Genomic DNA, 18,482 nt, shown 5'->3' with positions numbered 1-18,482 from the left:
ATCTTAAGTTGAATAGAGCCTGGTTGCACCAAAAAGACCACTTTTTTTCTAGAAAGCTGAGAAAAATGCATTTTTGTGAAAGAGAGTCTCTCAAGAAAAACAGTGATTTATCCGTTTTAATTTGGGCTTCAAAAACATGAAAGACATCTGAACATTTCATTTCACATGTTTTTTCATTGTACAAAAAAACAACTAAAATACAAGTAGGAGTCCTACTCTGCAGAGTGATGCCTGCTCTCCTCCTTCTCCTGCAGTCCTGCCCCCTCACCCTCTCCTACTGAATTATTGTTTGTTTAATTATGTTTAAAACATATGCATATATAATGTTTTTTATTGTACTTATTCTGCAAGACTGAACTACACCGACTAAACTAAACTCAACTCTGTGTGTGTGTGTTTGTGGTTTCAGGAGGTCCACAGCCAGCTGTATTCCCAGAAGGCTTTGCTGCAGCACATCGTGGAGAGCATGAAAAAGTACACGGACGTGTACACGCTGGCGCCGCCCGACATCGAGAACCAGCTGACGGAGGTGAAGCGCTCGCTGCAGCAGGTGGAGATGAAGGTACAGCAGAGTTTGACTGTAACACAGCTGAATTAATTAACAACTAAGGAAATTAAATAACAGAACTAATGTGGAAAAAATAGTTTGTTGAATGAATTAAAAAAGTCCTGTTACTGTGATTTTATATTTATTATTTATTTTTATCTGCCGGTATTTTTATATTTGTCTTATTTGTCCTTTTATGGTCTTATTTGTGTTTTATTAATTGTCTGTTTGATTGCAAGCCTAAGAAGTGCCAACAGAATTTCATTGTACAATTTTACAATGACAATAAAGTCTTCTTGAATCTTGAATCTTGATCTGAGGAGGGTGCACTGCAAAAACTCAAAATCAAAATCAAAACAAATCTCATTATACTCAAAATAAAACTCGTCACATAAAAAGTAGCTTGTTTTTAGACACTTTTACTTCTTTCAAGCATTTTTCACTTGAAATAAGTAGAAAAATCTGATAGTGGAGTAAGTTTTTCTTTACAAGCACAAAAATTTTACTTTCACTGGCAGATTTTTCTACTTATTTCAAGTGAAAATTAGTTTGAAACAATTGAAAATTATCTAAAAACAAGTTATTTTAAGTGGAAAGAGTTTAGTTTTGACTAGAAATTAGACATTTTGACAAGAAATAAGACAAATATTCTTGGAAAGATTTTGAGTTTTTGCAGTGTGTGATCAACGACTTAGTTTCTGCATTTTGTTCAGTAATGTCGGAAGTAACGGGAAATAAAAGCTTGGACTTTGATAGAAACACCTGTAGAAACCTGAAGATCCAGATGTGTCTACAGCTGCTCATCGCCCCAGGCAGCTGAATTCTACAACATTTCCTCCAGAATTAATTCTATAAATCCCGTCTCTCCCTGTGTCTGTCCGTGTCTCTGTCAGATGGGACAGGCCGTGCAGAGGAGCGGCCCCGTCCACAAGCTGGGGGCGAAGCTGTCTGAGATCCACGCCGGTCTGAGCTCAGTTCAGAAGAAACTGGACCAGAGAAGTCCGACTGTGGTGGAAGCAAAGGTCACTCAGAAGGTGAGAGGAGAGACAGAAAATAAACTGATGACATGTCTTCATGGTGCAATACGAGTTTCTAATCTGAGCCTGGACTTGTCCCCGTCCCTCAGCGAGCGTGGGACGACCTGGACATGTGGCACTCGTCTCTGGCGGCGCTGGAAGGAGCCATCCACGACCTGGAGAAGCCTCAGGACATGCTGAGCCTCACGGAGAGGCTGGTGGAGGTGCAGCAGCTGCACTCCCAGCTGTCCAAACAGGCCGAGCAGAGGACCACGCTGCTCAGCAAGGTCAGAGACTCCAGCTCCCAGAAGCCCCTCTGTTCTAGCTCTGATCTCTAACCACTGGTTTCATCTGGTCCTGTTTTATTATCACACAGACTAGAACCATGTATCTAATTACTGGTTATTTAACAACACTCAGTAACTCCCTCCTCTCTAGAATCAGAGCTCGACAACATCTAGTCCATGTGCTGTTTTTTTTTTTTTTCATTTTTAATTGTTCCATGCACAGACATTTTTGATTCATGTGTGTGTTTGTGTGTTGCTCAGATTCACACGTGGCTGCAGGAGCACCAGGAGATGATCAGCAGCTCCAGGAGCTGGATGACTGAAGCTCAGTCGTGGCTCGCCGCCCCGTGCACCTACACCACCGCCAAGTGTCTGAGCAGCCACGTCCACGCTCTGCAGGTCAGTCACCGCAACACGACACGACACAACACACCACGACACGACGTGACGCGACACGACACGACACGACACGACACGACACGACACGACACGACACAACACACTCATTAAGTCTACCTGGGTCAAGGAAGGACAAAGGGAAAAGGGAAGGAAAGATAGAAGGAATGAGGGAACAGATTGGGTCAAAAAGGAAGGAAGAAGTAAGGATGAAGGGAAGAAAGGAAGGAAGGAAGGAAGGAAGGAAGGAAGGGAGAGAGGGAGGGAAAACGGATTGTGGAAAGAGGGAAGGGGAAAAGGAAGGAAAGAAAGATGGAGGGAGGTAACAGATTCATTCAAGGAAGGAAGAAGGAAGGGAGGGAAAACGGATTGTGGAAAGAAGGAAGGGGAAAAGGAAGGAAAGAAAGATGGAGGAAGGGAGCAGATTTTTTCAAGGAAGGACGAAGGGGGAAGGACGAAAGGGGAAAGAAGGGAGGAAAGAAGGAAGGGGAAAAGGATGAAAAGAAAGATGGAGGGATAGGGAACAGATCAGGTCAATTGGATCAAAAGAGGAAGGAAGAAGAAGTAAGGACAAAGGAAAGGAACGAAGGAAGGAAGGAAAGGAAAAAGGATTGTGGAAGGAAGGGAGAAAGGAAGGAAAGAAGGAAGAATGGAGGAAAGGAGTGTTAACTCTTCTCCTCGTGGTCTTGTGCTGCAGACGGTGCTGAACGACTCGGAGCAGATCCGCACCACGCTGCAGAGCTTCAGCTCCGTCCTGGAGGAGATGTCTCTGATCATCGACGTGTCGGCGCTGCAGGAGCAGCTGCTGGACGCCGACCACCAGGTCTCTGACGTCCAGGACAGTTTCACCGCTCCGCTGTCTCAGCTGGAGCACGCCGCCGACGTCAGTCCACCACTTCTTCCTCTGTTCTTTAGTGTCTGAACTCATCTCATCTTGAATCATCCCTCTGCTCCTGCACATCTCATTCATTGGGTAAATTCTTTGATTTGCAGGAAGTGGAGGCCATTGAGAGCGAAGTGAGGCGGATGGAGAACGATGTGGCCGAGATCAAGACTCTGCTGTCGTCGCCAGAGACTTTCCCCAGTCCCAGAGAGGAAAGTCTGAAGGTGAGATAGATAGATAGATAGATAGATAGATAGATAGATAGATAGATAGATAGATAGATAGATAGATAGATAGATAGATAGATAGATAGATAGATAGATAGATAGATAGATAGATAGATATACTTTATTGATCCCAAGCTGGGAAACTACAGTGCAGCAGCAGCATTACACAGACACAGTGACGATACAGTGACGATAACAACATATAGTATAAGAATATAAAGAATAAGAATATAAAGAACAAACTATACATAATAAAATAGCAATAGAAAATAAAATAAAATGTAATGTACAAAAGTATATTCAACAAATTGTCAGTGTTGATTGATTTTAGTGCTAAGTAAAAAAAAATGTGCGATGTGTGTAACTGTGTGTAGAAAATAAAGTGCGTAGTGATTGTAAGTTATGTGAGTTATGAGTTTTTTAGCTGTTATTATACAGTGTGATGGCATGTGGCAGGAAAGATTTCCTGTATCTGTCCCTTCGACAGCAGAGGAGGAAGAGGAAGACGGAGAAGAAGCATCAACAACAACACATTGTGATTCTCAATCCATCCTTTCTACTGTAATCTAAACCTGACAGCTCCTCTTGTGTGTTGTGCAGGCGGTGGAGCAGAAGATCCAGACCATGAGGAGGACGGTGGCTGAGATCCAGAAGTGTAAACCAGGCCTGTGTCTCCCTGACAACGCTGAGGAGACTCTGACCGTCTTCACGGTGGTGGACAACCTGCTGACTCTGCTGCTGGAGCTGGAGAAGGTCTGTTAGAGGGATACGCCAAAAAAATTTTTTTTCGTGTCTTGCCTCACTCCCGAGTCCATTACAAGCAGATAGACACCATCCTTTCCACTGTGCGTGCAGTAACCATGGAGATAGAGCCGTATCGCCCGTAATTAGCTTAGCTCAAACACTGGAAGTGTATAGGTAGTGTTAGCCTGCCTCCACCTAAAGTCATCAGAGAAACTCTTCAGCAACTCTAAACGGAAACCGGCGGGCCGATCTTCGTCTCAGAGCTGACAAAACTCTCCGGTAAGGCATCTTGACCGGTCAAATGCCGGTAACGGGACGAGATCGGTCAAAACGGAGGGTTCAAGCAAAGACGGTTTATTTTGGTTCAAGCTAGCTACATCGAGGGTAGGTTAGCTTCCTGTTTCAAAGTAAAAGCACAAATTCTATCGTCATGGTTTTCTGTATGTAAAGGGCAACGGGTGTTTTATTTTGTGAAAGTAACCGGAAGTGCGTTGGTCACAACGGCTAGCTTGAGTAGCGCCGAATTCGTCCGAACAAAATTGTAAACAGCTGGTATTTAGACAAATTAACGACACACTGCTGATCTAAACGGCTACTTTCTCACCTAAACATGTTTGAAATGTTGATAAAGTGATATATTTACAGAGTTTAGAGCTAAAATGAAATCAGCTTCTGACTGCTGATTTTGGCTCGGGTAGGAAGCAGGCTAACACTACCCATACACTTCCAGTGTTTGAGCTAAGCTAATTACGGGCGATACGGCTCTATCTCCCTTGTTACTGCACGCACAGTCGAAAGGATGGTGTCTATCTGCTGGTCATGGACTCGGGAGTGAGGCAAGACACGAAAAAAAAATGTTGGCGGATCACTTTAACCCACCGGCCGGTCAGTCGGTCCACAGCTGCAGGCCGGTCCATCACTGAAGCTCTTTGTTCCTCCTCTCCTCTCCTCTCCTCTCCTCTCCTCTCCTCCTCTCCTCTCCTCTCCTCTCCTCTCCTCTCCTCTGCTCTCCTCTCCTCTGCTCTCCTCTCCTCTCCTCTCCTCTCCTCCTCTCCTCTCCTCTCCTCTCCTCTCCTCTCCTCTCTCTGTAGAAGATCCCTGCTGTCTACATCCAGCAGCCTCCCACTCCCGTCCAGACCAAAGCGCTGTCGGCGGAGCAGACCAGCTCTCAGTCCAAACCCCTCAAGTCCACTTCAGAGGCGGCTGAGGTCAGTCTGCCTCTCTCTGCAAACTGTCTGTTTTTTCAATTTTAATGACTAAACATGGCGGCGCAAACAAAGGCCTGAGTAAGATTACAGATCTATTTAATAATAACATTACCATGTCATGATGAAAGCAACCAAATACTTTTTTTTTTTTTAATACTTGCAGATGAAAAAAAAATATATATATTTAAAGGGATAGTTCAACATTTTGGCAAATTGGCCCATTGCCATAATCCCTATAGTCATAGCAGTAGGTTCGTTACCTTTAATTGTCGGTGCAAGCTATTTTTTAGAATGGCAGAGCAGAGCCGTGAGCTGCTCAGAGCTACGCTACGGAGGCTCATGGGATTTCTTGGTTTCCCTCATCAAACTCATCAAATACACAATCTAACAACTCCACAACGCTCTGGTGGACAAGTTGTGACCTGCACATTCACCAAGCTATGAGATAATAACACAACGTTACCAGACAGAGTTGTTTTAGAGGGAAATGCAGAGACTGTTGATGAAAAACTGTCCCTGAAGGCAACGCGCATCAGCAGTTTTGCATGAATTTAACTCGGTCTTGTAAACGTTCCTTTATTATCTCATAGCGTGGTGAATGTGCAGGTCACAACTTGTCCACCAGAGCGTTGTGGAGTTGTTGGATTGTGTATTTGATGATCTGATGAGGGAAAAGCGAAAGTACCATGTGTTGTGCAGAGCTTGCGTCTTTGCCCCGCCAGTCTAACAATATCTTGCACTGACAATTAAAGCTAATGAACCTACTGCTATGACTATAGGGATTATGGTAATAGGAGAATTTGCCAAAATGTTGAACTATCCTTTTAAGGATAACTTATGTTTTGGACTGTGTGCCAATATCACATCCTACTGCCCTGTCATATTTAGTTTATTGAAGTTAAGATTAGCCTTTCTGTGATAGTTCAGTTTTGCACCTGTGTTATAATGATAATTTTCTCCACCAGAAGGAGGACACGGAGCAGGGCCAAATCCAGATCGTCCACGTTGAGGAGGACGTGCTGCGGAGAAGTGGAGCCGTGCTGCAGACTGTGGAGCTGTCGAGCAGCTCACCTGACGCTGCTCAGGTAAGGACGCCTCCGGCTGCAGCACGCTCATTAACGCTGCACCTTCACACACACACACACACACACACACACACTCTTCATGCAGCTCTTCAGTGTGGTTTGTCACCAAAAACGTGTTTGTGCTCACTCTGTCCTCATTTCCATGACATTAACATCACTGGATGGTAACACCTGTGTTTTGACTCACCACCTGTCCTGAAAAGTGGAAGGAAGGAAGTTTGTCGTCGTCTCCTTCTTAATGGTATTTTAGACTAAAGAGTGGAGTGGTTGGTGCTAACGTGCATGTGTAATTAATCTTCCTAATGTTATTAACACAATCTCACTCATGTTATTAACACACAGTAACATGTCACAGCCTTGTGTGTGTGTGTCTGCCTGCTCTGTACTAACATTTGCTATTGAAAGTGTTTGTTTTTTGTGCTGGTGAAAGTGCAAACGCTGGGACACTGAGCTCAGAGCTGAGATGCTGCTGCGCACTTTGTGTTTTCCTCAGACTCGCAGTTTTTCCAAAGATATCACATATTCGAGATTTTATTTGGAAAATAAAATAAACTTTTGGGTTCAGCATTATTTTCTACATTGATGCTAATTAGTCTGTAATTTATAAACACAGGTTTAAATCATCTGCTGTTGCAATGTGTTTAATTGTTGTATTTTTTTAAATTATTATATCGATTACAAACCAGTTATTTCGAAGACTTCAGTGATGCATTAGATCATTTATAAAGAGACAGTACATTTTTAGATGAACATTAATGCTGCACAATGATTTAGACATGAACTAATGGTCAGTAAGTTAGTTCATAGATGTTTTATTAGCTTATTAACATACATACTAATTAGAATCAATGTACAGTAGTAAGAATGCATTATGCTTCTTAGTGTGTTACCAAATGATGTGCAACAATTAAAATTTTATGTAAGTATTGCTGCTGGAGGAAACATGGTGTTTTTAAAGGGATAGTTCAACATTTTGGCAAATTGGCCCATTACCATAATCCCTATAGTCATAGCAGTAGGTTCATTACCTTTAATTGTCAGTGCAAGCTATTTTTGGAACGGCGGAGCAGAGCCGTGAGCTGCTCAGAGCTACGCTACGGAGGCTCATGGGATTTTTTGGTTTCCCTCATTAAACTCATCAAATACACAATCCAACAACTCCAAAACGAGGAGGTAAATTCATGCAAAACAGCTGATGCACGTTGCCTTCAGGGACAGTTTTTCATCAAGCAGTCTCTGCATTTCCCTCTAAAACAACTCTGTCTGGTAACGTTGTGTTATTATCTCATAGCGTGGTGAATGTGCAGGTCACAACTTGTCCACCAGAGCGTTGTGGAGTTGTTGGATTGTGTATTTGATGAGTTTGATGAGGGAAACCAAGAAATCCCATAATGAGCCTCCGTAGCGTAGCTCTGAGCAGCTCACGGCTCTGCTCCGCCGTTCTAAAAATAGCTTGCACCGACAATTAAAGGTAACAAACCTACTGCTATGACTATAGGGATTATGGCAATGGGCCAATTTGCCACAATGTTGAACTATCCCTTTAAACTGATTTGCATTAAAAAGCCACAATAGCTACATTTCCTTACTCTCCTTCAAACTCAGTGAGTTCTTCAGGTTAAGAAACTTGTACTTGCAACTCAGTGTCCCACATGCACGTCTGACCAACCCCACCTCCTCCTACCACCACCCCAACTTCCAACCCCCCCCAACTCCCCGAAACCCCCAAACCCCCGAACTCCCCAATCCTCAAACCCTCAAACCCTCAAACCCTCAACCCCCTCCCTGTATGACTGTGTCAGCAGCGGGGGCATCAGGTCGTGCTCCAGGCTGAAGAAGCTGCTGAGACAAAAGACAGTGAGCAGCTGAGAGTGGAAGCAGGTGGAGGAGGAGGAGGAGGAGGAGGAGGTGTGTTTTGGTGGCTCTGGGATGCTTTCCTGGGCGCTTCTCCAGAGGTAAAGAAGCTCGAGCGCTTGTGTGGAAAAACCTTTCATCCAGTATCATTTCACTGCCCCCCTCATCCGCCACCATCCCTCATCCCTCACACCCCACTCATCCACCTTCAATCCCCTTGGTCGCCTCTCTCTGCCCTGGGAGCTGCTCGTTACCCAGCGTCATCTACTTAACATTTACTAGTTTTCATCAAATTAAAGGAAATCATTTGAAAGTTAAAGGGATAGTTCACCCAAAATTGAAATTTCACTCATTATCTACTCACCCTCATGTGGACTAAGGGACTTCAGGGTCCTCCATGGCTTCTCTGAGTTACAGGGGGTCTCGGCGTAGCAGTGCATGTCCATATAACGGTTGCAAATGGATACCAACTGTCTTCGTAACAAAAAGACACACCAAAAAACATCCAAATACCTCCATGCTGCTCGTATGTAATGTCCGTCTGAGAGGAGCTTCTGCTACAAAACAAGCTTGAAATATAGACTTATTTAATTTTTTTCGGGACAATTTCACATTTCGGGGCTTCAATACAAGACGGACATTACATACGAGCAGCATGGAGGTATTTGGATGTTTTTTGGTGTGTATTTTTGTTACGAAGACAGTTGGTATCCATTTGCAACCGTTATATGGACACATGCACTGCTACGCCGAGACCCCCTGTAACTCAGAGAAGCCACGGAGGACTCTGAAACTTCTCCCAGCCCGAGGGTGAGTAGATAATGAGTGAAATTTCAATTTTGGGTGAACTATCCCTTTAATCAATTCTGCTGCTTTAACGAGGCACCTGAGATCGTATGACTCACTGATGGAGTTATTCTACTGAATCTATTAAACAGCTGAATGACTAATAATGTCTGACCTGGGTCGCTGTGCACTCCTCCATTACTGTTGGTGCCTTCACCTTCCTCTCCTCTACTACCAACCAATCATCAACCAATCATCAACCAATCATCAACCAATCATCACATCAAACCCTTTTCTGGTTCTATATAATCCATTCTTAATCAATTTTCTTCACTTTTCCACCTCCCTTTAATCACCTGTAAATGTACTGGATGTTGTTCCTCCTCTAGAGGGCACTGTTGAACAGGGTTTGTGATTGAATGTACATGAATGAATCACCAAACTCATGAAGGTTTTTCCCCTTTTTTCCCTTTTTTTTTAGCCATTAAACATTTTTCCTGCTTGTTTCTATAGACTGTTATAATATTTGTCGTTGTTGGTGTCAGGAACCTGCGGCTGTCGTTGCACAAGAGACTGAAGCTGCTTCTAGACAAAGAACTGAACAGACTGAAGGAGACAGACAGGTAACTGAGCTCTCAGCACCATCACACCTTTATCTGAAATAACTGAGGTGGTTAATTCTTAGCTGGTCGTGTGATATTCAATATGTTTCAGATTGTCATCAAATCCAGAATAAAAACACAAATTAAATCCTGTTTATTGGAAGTTTAATACATCTAACAATTAATTAACAAGTAATTACAAAATTACATTACTTTTATTTATCATATACCTATTATTAAAGAAGAAACAAGCTACTGACAGTCATCAAGTTGGCAATACACACTGTCTTTTTATGTGATTTGATTACATTAAGAAAAATATATAACATCACCAGCTATACCTTTAATTAACCTCAGTTATAAATAATAGTGGACTTTTGTTTCTTATTAAAAATTAAAATAATGTTAGGAATTTGAACTCAGGCATGTGTTGTACTTTAATAAAAAAACAATGATCCAATGCATTTTACATAAGATTCAATGAGAACTGCCAAATACAACACAGCAGCTTTTTATATAGCAAACAACATAACAAAAAATAAATGTCTGTAACATAATAAAACTTCCTCCAGTTTGTTAACAGAGTGTACCAATAACTGTGTGCCTCCTTCTATGTATGTTGCTGTCAAAGTGGTTTTAACGGACTCACCACACTGATCCTCTAACCCTGCTCATGTTTTCTTCAGGATGTTGAGGGTCCCACTGACAGCGCGGAAGCAAGTTCATCTGAAGCTTTATCAAAACCCGTGGGCACAGTCAGAACCCAGGCCCTGCCCACGAGCATGGTAAACACGGCCTCGAGCCTAAACGTGTCCAAATCCGACCCTGGGTCCCCACAGAAATGTGTCATCTCCTAGATCTAGACCACCTTTGATTTGTACCAATCTTACACCTCTTCTTACTCTACGACAAGGACTACTTCTAGATTTATGTAAAAAGAAAAAGAAAAAGTTTCTCCAGATCTTCCTAAAAAAACAAAACAAGCCTCAATTCCACATCTTCTTCTCGAGTAACCTTTAGACTTGCACCTCCCAGCCTTTTCTAGAGCAAATATGAACTCACATTGTGCTCTAGAGTAAAAGTCCAACCTGCCATTCCTTCTAAAACCAAGACTAGAACGCCAGTGTCTCCTACAGCCTATCATACTATACATCTTACAACGTCTACATCTTCTAAATCCAGACATTAAAATCTTCTAGAATCAAGTCCAGAATTCAACACTTCCTCTAGAACTTCATCTACCAAATCTAGCTCAGCTCTGTGCTTTGTTTGAACCAGGTGTAAAGCTCTAAAAAAAAGTTCTAGAGTTGAGATGTTTCACTGGAGGGAAAGAAAAAATATTGAAAAGCAATTCTAGAAAATCCCCCAATTTTCTAGAATAAAAAGCCTAGATGTCAAGGCTTCTTGTCAAATTTTCTAGATGAAGAACTGCTACCTCTTACCACAATATTGAAACCCCCCAAATTCCTCTAAAATCCAAAATGGACTCCCCGATCTAGAGCCTCTATGAAATCCTTGAGTTTTGTCTTTTCTAGATTGTAGTTTTTTTATTCAACCAAACCTCATGACTCCTTGTGTTTTCTTGAATCAAACCTAGAACATTAGTTTCTTGTAGAAACTACTGAATCAACCTTTTCTAGATCCCACCGTCAAACACCCAGTGTCATCTGGAGTCGTTTGTAGATTTCAAAGTTTCCGAGCGCCGATCCTCAAATTCTTCAACGTGAATTCTTCTAGAGCTTCTAGATCTTTTTCTTTTCGCTGCAACCAAAGCTTCTCACGGCTTTGTAGAGTCTTGTAGAGCGACACCTGGATCTCACTTCTGTACTTTTCAAGATCCGGAGTGTTTTTTTTTTTCTTCTACAATCTCAAAGCTTCTAACTTCCTCTAGAAATTACCTCAGTACTTTCATTCTTCTCGAACCGAGACGTACTCTAGCTCCAAGCCTAGAGCCTCTTGTAGATGTCCTCTAGAAATTGTTTCACTTTGAACACTCAGTGCATTTACATGGCAGAGAATTCCAGATGTTGGCCTCATCAGCAGTTTGAGAAGCTGCGTGGATGTTTTGTTTACATCGTAAAAAATTTGGAATCATCAATCAGTGTTACAGTGTGTCATTCAGGAGAGGAATAAGTAAATAAATTAAACCTAACGTGTGCCAAAGATGTATTTTTTCTAAGTTTACTTGTGTGTTTACATGAAGGATTTCTGAGCTCACCCCACCCTCAGAGCAATTCTGCCCAAAATCGGCGACAAATGAACTCGACTGAGATCAGATGTGCTTCGAGACGACACAGCTCATGATTTGCAATTAAGAGAGAAGTGATTGACAGGCTGATGATTACTATTTTATTACCAAACACTGAAAAACAGACTTGAGAGTACTTTATAGCATGTGGGGTTGGATGAGTTTAACAGTCTGTAATAAGCGTTTGCATGAACCTTAATTCTGATGGGTTGATGTTTTTATAAGCGGCAAAAAACAAAGTGTACTCATAGACATATTTTGTGAACCATGTTTTATAATGTATCATAATATTAGGGAGTGGTGATGATTTTAAATAGTTCTTGATTGTTTTGACCTTTTCATTTTACTGTCTGGGCTCATTTGCCGGCGAAACGCAGAGCAATAATAATTATAATAACTGTTACAATAAACTCCTGTTCGCTTGCTTATATGCATCTGCCATTTGTATTTCCATAATGATAATAAATTTGTTTACAGAGATTGATTGGTTAACTGGGTAATTATTACTTTGATTGATTGATTGATTGGTTGGTTGCTCGGTCACTGCCTGGCAACAGGAGTGTGTGGAGAGAGAGTCCCACTTTGTCATGAATCAGCAGAATCCCTTTAACTCTCGACAGTACAGCTTTTATTATACTGAAGAAACAAAACAACCTTTTCAGACGATTGTTGGCCATGAAAATGCACTGGTTTGACATGATCACTGATTAACACTCTGCTGTCAGCAGGTAAAAACCTCCACATCTGGTTTTAAATTTAACACAATTGCATTCAAACAACAAGAAAACTGTGTAACTCACTCTTACACAAGACTTTGAAGCAATTCGTCAGTATTTATTAAAGTAAAAGTAACATCAGGGAATGAGCTGCCATATTTGGAGATGGGAGGTTTTCACCTGAAAGCAGCAACACTGAGATGTCTTACATTAAATGGCATGTGCTGTACTTGTACATTGTTCCACTTGTTGTCTTTCCATTCTGTCTACATATCCAAAAAACAAAGAGCACAAATACAAATAAACCCACAACAGTGTCAACATCTACTCCCCCCGTCTCTCCTTTTTCTGTGTGTCAGGAGCTCATGCAGGGTCAGAGGGGGCTTGCATGGAGGGGGGATGACAGCCACGCAGAGGGGCTGAAGACACACACCACACCAGCACACACACAGAGCACACACACACTCGCAGAGCACTCGTGCACACGCACTTGCGACTTCAGAGATGAGCGTTCACAGAGCAGCGAGGCGGACAGCGGCGTGTGGTCGCTGGAGACTTCTCAGAGTCTCAGAGAGGTAGCGTCGGCAGAGCGAGCGGACACGTCTGTATCCACGGCAGCCCAGCATCAGGACCGCACCGGCACCGAGGGCCTGCATCCCGCTGCAGCCGCCCTGGTAAGTTCAGAAGCAGATAGAAAACTCACTGCCCCTGATTTCAGCATGATGCACAGACAGGAGAACTGTTCTCTTCCTCCCTACACACTAAAAACTCCTGGGTCGAAAATAACTCAAATTTTGTTATTTTTGACCCAACTCCTGGGTTTAAAAAGGAACCAACTAATATAAAATTGGGTTATATTGACTACAATGACTACAACCCAATATTTGGGTCAAGTATTCAATTTATTATTATTATTATTATGAGATTTAACAGGTAGCTATTGTGGCGCGGGCAGTGTTTTTCAAATGAACCGGCCTGTTAGATCACAGAATTACCCAACAAATGGGTTACTCGCTGAAAAATAACCCAATAACTTGGACAACCTATGACGTGGGTTAAAACCATAGCCCTATAACCCAGAAAATGCATTACTCTGAAAAATAACCCCAAATTTTGACCCAGAAATTGGGTGAAAGAAATAACCCAACATTTTTTAGTGTGTATTTTTTCTAACAGTGCAGGATGTGGATAAAACTACTATCTATCAATCTAGTCCCAAAATAACCTGCTGATGAATTTGATGTTTGAACTGTGCACCTTCAGCCCTGGTGAATGCGGTATTGGTTTCAATTGCATTTACCTGTTATGTGTTCTTTATTATACGTGTGAATGAATTATTAATACATTAATACAGAAACCAGGAAGTAGTACGAGGAGTGACCTCTGAACATTGTATCCCTAAAATAAATCATCATAAACTTTTTGTTGCCCAAGTAAAAAAAGAAAAGAAACAAATCCTGCAAGTTGTTGGATGGTGGGTCCAGACGAGGGGGCGGGGCTTTGTTGTGACATCACAAAGTGACAGGAAGTCCTGACGGCTGGTTTTAAGGCTCAGTTTCTGAATACAGGCTGTGTGCATTTCTCTGTGGACTGAGGCTTTGATACTTTCACAGTATTAATATAGAACCTAGAGCTGCTTTATAATCACACTACACATGGACATCTACCTTTATACTGTATGGAGCTTTAATACAAACATCTACCTTTATACTGTATGGAGCTTTAACACAAACATCTACCTTTATACTGTATGGAGCTTTAACACAAACATCTACCTTTATACTGTATGGAGCTTTAACACAAACATCTACCTTTATACTGTATGGAGCTTTAACACAAACATCTACCTTTATACTGTATGGAGCTTTAACACAAACATCTACCTTTATACTGTATGGAGCTTTAACACAAACATCTACCTTTATACTGTATGGAGCTTTAACACAAACATCTACCTTTATACTGTATGGAGCTTTAATACAAACATCTACCTTTATACTGTATGGAGCTTTAACACAAACATCTACCTTTATACTGTATGGAGCTTTAATACAAACATCTACCTTTATACTGTATGGAGCTTTAACACAAACATCTACCTTTATACTGTATGGAGCTTTAATACAAACATCTACCTTTAAACTGTATTTGCCACACACTTTTAAGGTAGAATACACTAAAAAATATATCTTCCCAGTATATAATGAGTGTGATAACTGTGCATGCCACTTATTTAAAATATCAAAAATAAATCCCTAACAAACATGAGGCTCCTTACTTCAGCATTAGACACTTAGACACTGAATCCTGGTGAGTGGTTGAGTCCGGTCATTGATCGTGACCTTTAGAGCCGGTTTGTTGACTCTTGGTGTTCACCTCCTGTTCTGGCTGCATTCAGTCCTCAGTAGTTTCTATTTGACATCCTGACTGCAGAGCACACACACAGTCAAGAAGGAAACACACACACACACACGTCTGATTTATGGATTTTCTTAATGCACAAAGTCAATTCACTTTAGAAAAGGAAAGCTTTTCCAGTAGATATGAGCTGGAGCTGCAGCCACAGTGTCATGAGGAAGTAGGCCGGTGTTTGTCGGCCGCTCTGTGTTTACTGCTTACTCAGCTCTGCCCAGTGTCTCAGCTCCTCCCCTGCAGCCTCAGGCCTCCTGCTCTCTGCTCTCTGCTCTCTGCTCTCTGCTCTCTGCTCTCCCTCTCTCTCTTCCTGTGATAAAGCGTTTCTGTCACTGGAGCCGGGCCACCGCTCCAGGAAGTGGTTTAGTGCCACAGGTGGGTGGAGCAGACCGGCAGAGACAGAAAGAAAGAAAGAAAGAAAGAGGAGAGAGACTGTGGGAAAGAGGAAGAGAGGCAGAGACAGAGCTGGAGTTTACATCTCTAGATCTGTTTTAAAGCTGCAGCCTGTTCAGGTATAGACTCCCTCCCCCCTCCTCCCTCCTCCTCCCCTCTCTACCTGCAGAGGGGCTCAGACAGGTGTGTTGTGTGTGTTTGTTGTCTCAGGGACCGGAGGAGCCTCGTCCAGGTGGGCTCCAGCCTGGACCAGGACCAGGACCAGGACCCGGACCCGGACCCGGACCAGGTGAAGGCGTCCTCCATGTCTGCCTGCAGCGGGTCGGCCAGCTGGAGCTGTGGCTGCAGGAAGCGCAGAGAGCTGCCGGCTCCGACAGCATGCAGCACAGCGTGGAGCAGCAGCTGCTCACCTGCCAGGTAGGACACACCCACCACAGAGGATTTGAATCTGAGTTAGATATGAATCAGAATGAAATATTCCTAAAGAAGCAGTAGTTTGAGTTCACTGACTTGTCTTTTATCAGTGTTTCCATCACTGTATCACATTGAAACAGCTGCTGCTTTGTGAGTCTAATGCATATTGTGAGTGATGTGCTTCAGTTAGCTGCATTTCTTTTTATTTTTTTTAACTTTTTTTTTTCCAATCAATAAAAACAGATACAGAAATACAAAAACACAAGGGGGATAAACACTACTTTGTCACATAAAGATGCCATTTTGTCCATCTTACAGCATACAGCTCTATTTTGATTCGAAGACTGTAGGTCATTTCTTCTACAATGTCCAGCCAGTGGTTCATGTAATGGCTTTCTTAGCTGCAAGTGATAGGATCTTGAACAGGTATATGTCTTCTATACCTATTAAATCATCTGGTATCAGTCCTAGATATATATACCGAGGATCATTAGGAATATTATATACAAAAATTTCACCCATGGCTCTTTTAAAACTCCCTCCCAAAATGACTGTATTTTCATACATGACCAAAATATATGAGAATGGTTGGTATTCATTTGGCCACAATTTCTCCAACAATATTGTTGTTGATTTAGACGCATTTTTAAAGTGTTTTTTTGTTTTGTCAGTGACTTTTAGAGCCGAGGAGTTGAACTAGTTTGTCAGTCTGTGTCTCCTCTGAACAATAAGCATCTCTAAATATAACGACACACTGAGGTCACTGGTTTGGTCATGTGACTTTACAAACATTTCCAGTTGCACAAACCAGTTTCAAGAGCAAAAAATATGAGTCACGATGAGTCGTTTCCAAAGCCACACTGCTTATTTCAGCAAAGTTATAGGAAACGACAGTGTGAAGTCAGTTCACACACACACACACACACACACACACACACACACACACACACACACAAGTTACAGTGACACAGACCGTCTGTCGTCCTGCAGCAGCTGCGTGTTAGAGATCTGAGTCACTGATCTGAGTGCTGATAAAACAATAATGCCGACAGAGAGCAGATATGATGAACTCTGACCCCGATCACATCTGCTGCCAACATGCAACATCTGGCCAATCAGAGCTGCTGCTGTTCTCTGGTTCAGACTTTAGATAAGACTTAAAGGGATAGTTCAACATTTTGGCAAATTAGCCCATTGCCATAATAGCAGTAGGGTCATTACTCTTAATTGTCGGTGCAAGCTATTTTTAGAATGGCGAGTTGCTCAGAGCTACACTACGGAGGCTCATGGGATTTCTTGGTTTCCCTCATCAAACTCATCAAATACACAATCCAACAACTCCACAACGCTCTGGTGGACAAGTTGTGACCTGCACATTCACCACGCTATGAGATAATAACACAACGTTACCACACAGAGTTGTTTTAGAGGGAAATACAGAGACTGCTGGATGAAAAACTGTCCCTGAAGGCAACGCACATCAACGGTTTTGCATGAATTTCCCTCTAAAACAACTCTGTGTGGTAACGTTGTGTTATTATCTCATAGTGTGGTGAATGTGCAGCTCACAACTTGTCCACCAGAGCGTTGTGGAGTTGTTGGATTGTGTATTTGATGAGTTTGATGAGGGAAACCAAGAAATCCCATGAGCCTCCGTAGCGTAGCTCTGAGCAGCTCACGGCTCTGCTCCACCGTTCTAAAAACAGCTTGCACCGACAATTAAAGGTAACGAATCTACTGCTATGACTATAGGGATTATGGCATTGGGCCAATTTGCCAAAATGTTGAATTATCCCTTTAAATTAGGAAACAACCTGAGCAGGTAAACTGTCATTGAATGGGTCGGTCTTCTGTTTTTTCTTTTTTTAAATGCTTTAATTATGAATGAAAGTTTGTCTATTCAGACACAGACCTGCTGGAGAAAGTGAAAGAATCCGTCTCTCTGTCACTAAACATTAACCATCAGCAGCTTCAGACACTTTCCTCCTCCTCTCTCTGTAAACTCTGGGATGTTTTGTCAACTCTTAAACCAGCTGTAGATTCACAGTTGAACCATCAGTGAACTGCAGCTGCTGTGTTTGCACAGTGAGGTGGAGACGTGACGGTCAAGTCAAGTGTAGTGTGGAAATCTTCCGTTTAAATAAACACACACATATTAAAACAGGTGATACTGCAGCTTTGCATTGGTTTATATACTGAATAGAATATTTTAGTGTTTTTAATCCAATGCAGGTTCCTTAGAAATAAAAGAAATTCAAAATCAAAATGTGCAATATAACAATTTTCTTTTCACTTTTGTGGATCAGTTGAATCATTTTTTTGCTCCTCTGGAGTTTATGTCAGATTTTGACCCAACATCTTTCATGCTGAGGCGAAAAATTTTGTTAAATTGCAAAAGTAGCTTTAAAGCACTTTAGCACGTCAAGCTGTCATGTTGTGGAGGAAAAGCAGAGGCTGTCAAAAATAGGAAAAACTCATTCTTTAGGACTTCACAGTTGCTTTTTTAAAATCTTCATCCATTCTCACTGACACTAAGTCGAACCCAGGTGACGTCTCTATAGATATTTAGTGTTTGATGATCTGCATGAATCACTCTGTGTTTCACTAATCCTCAGTCAACAGAGTCGAGTCCTCACAGGCCTCATGCAGGCGGTTTCCTCCCAG

General features: G+C 42.2%; 1 protein-coding gene across 1 annotated transcript in view; it reads left to right on the top strand.

Annotated features, from left to right (window-relative positions):
- The window catches only part of syne2b (spectrin repeat containing, nuclear envelope 2b), a gene marked incomplete at its 5' end in the record, with an annotated part of 175,557 nt that overhangs the window by 78,719 nt on the left and 78,356 nt on the right, over window positions 1–18,482 (top strand). The window contains 14 exons of the mRNA XM_083998509.1: window positions 410–562; window positions 1,441–1,581; window positions 1,674–1,850; window positions 2,112–2,249; window positions 2,944–3,129; window positions 3,240–3,353; window positions 3,957–4,109; window positions 5,192–5,308; window positions 6,274–6,393; window positions 9,579–9,656; window positions 10,322–10,420; window positions 12,959–13,039; window positions 13,118–13,273; window positions 15,615–15,821. Coding sequence (XP_083854635.1) covers window positions 410–562; window positions 1,441–1,581; window positions 1,674–1,850; window positions 2,112–2,249; window positions 2,944–3,129; window positions 3,240–3,353; window positions 3,957–4,109; window positions 5,192–5,308; window positions 6,274–6,393; window positions 9,579–9,656; window positions 10,322–10,420; window positions 12,959–13,039; window positions 13,118–13,273; window positions 15,615–15,821 — 1,920 coding nt within the window. The remainder of the gene's footprint in view (window positions 1–409; window positions 563–1,440; window positions 1,582–1,673; window positions 1,851–2,111; window positions 2,250–2,943; window positions 3,130–3,239; window positions 3,354–3,956; window positions 4,110–5,191; window positions 5,309–6,273; window positions 6,394–9,578; window positions 9,657–10,321; window positions 10,421–12,958; window positions 13,040–13,117; window positions 13,274–15,614; window positions 15,822–18,482) is intronic.

The sequence above is a fragment of the Trachurus trachurus genome, assembly GCF_905171665.1.
Source record: "Trachurus trachurus genome assembly, chromosome: 22".
Taxonomy (NCBI): Eukaryota; Metazoa; Chordata; class Actinopteri; order Carangiformes; family Carangidae; genus Trachurus; species Trachurus trachurus.
This window is presented reverse-complemented; position numbering and strand designations above follow the sequence as displayed.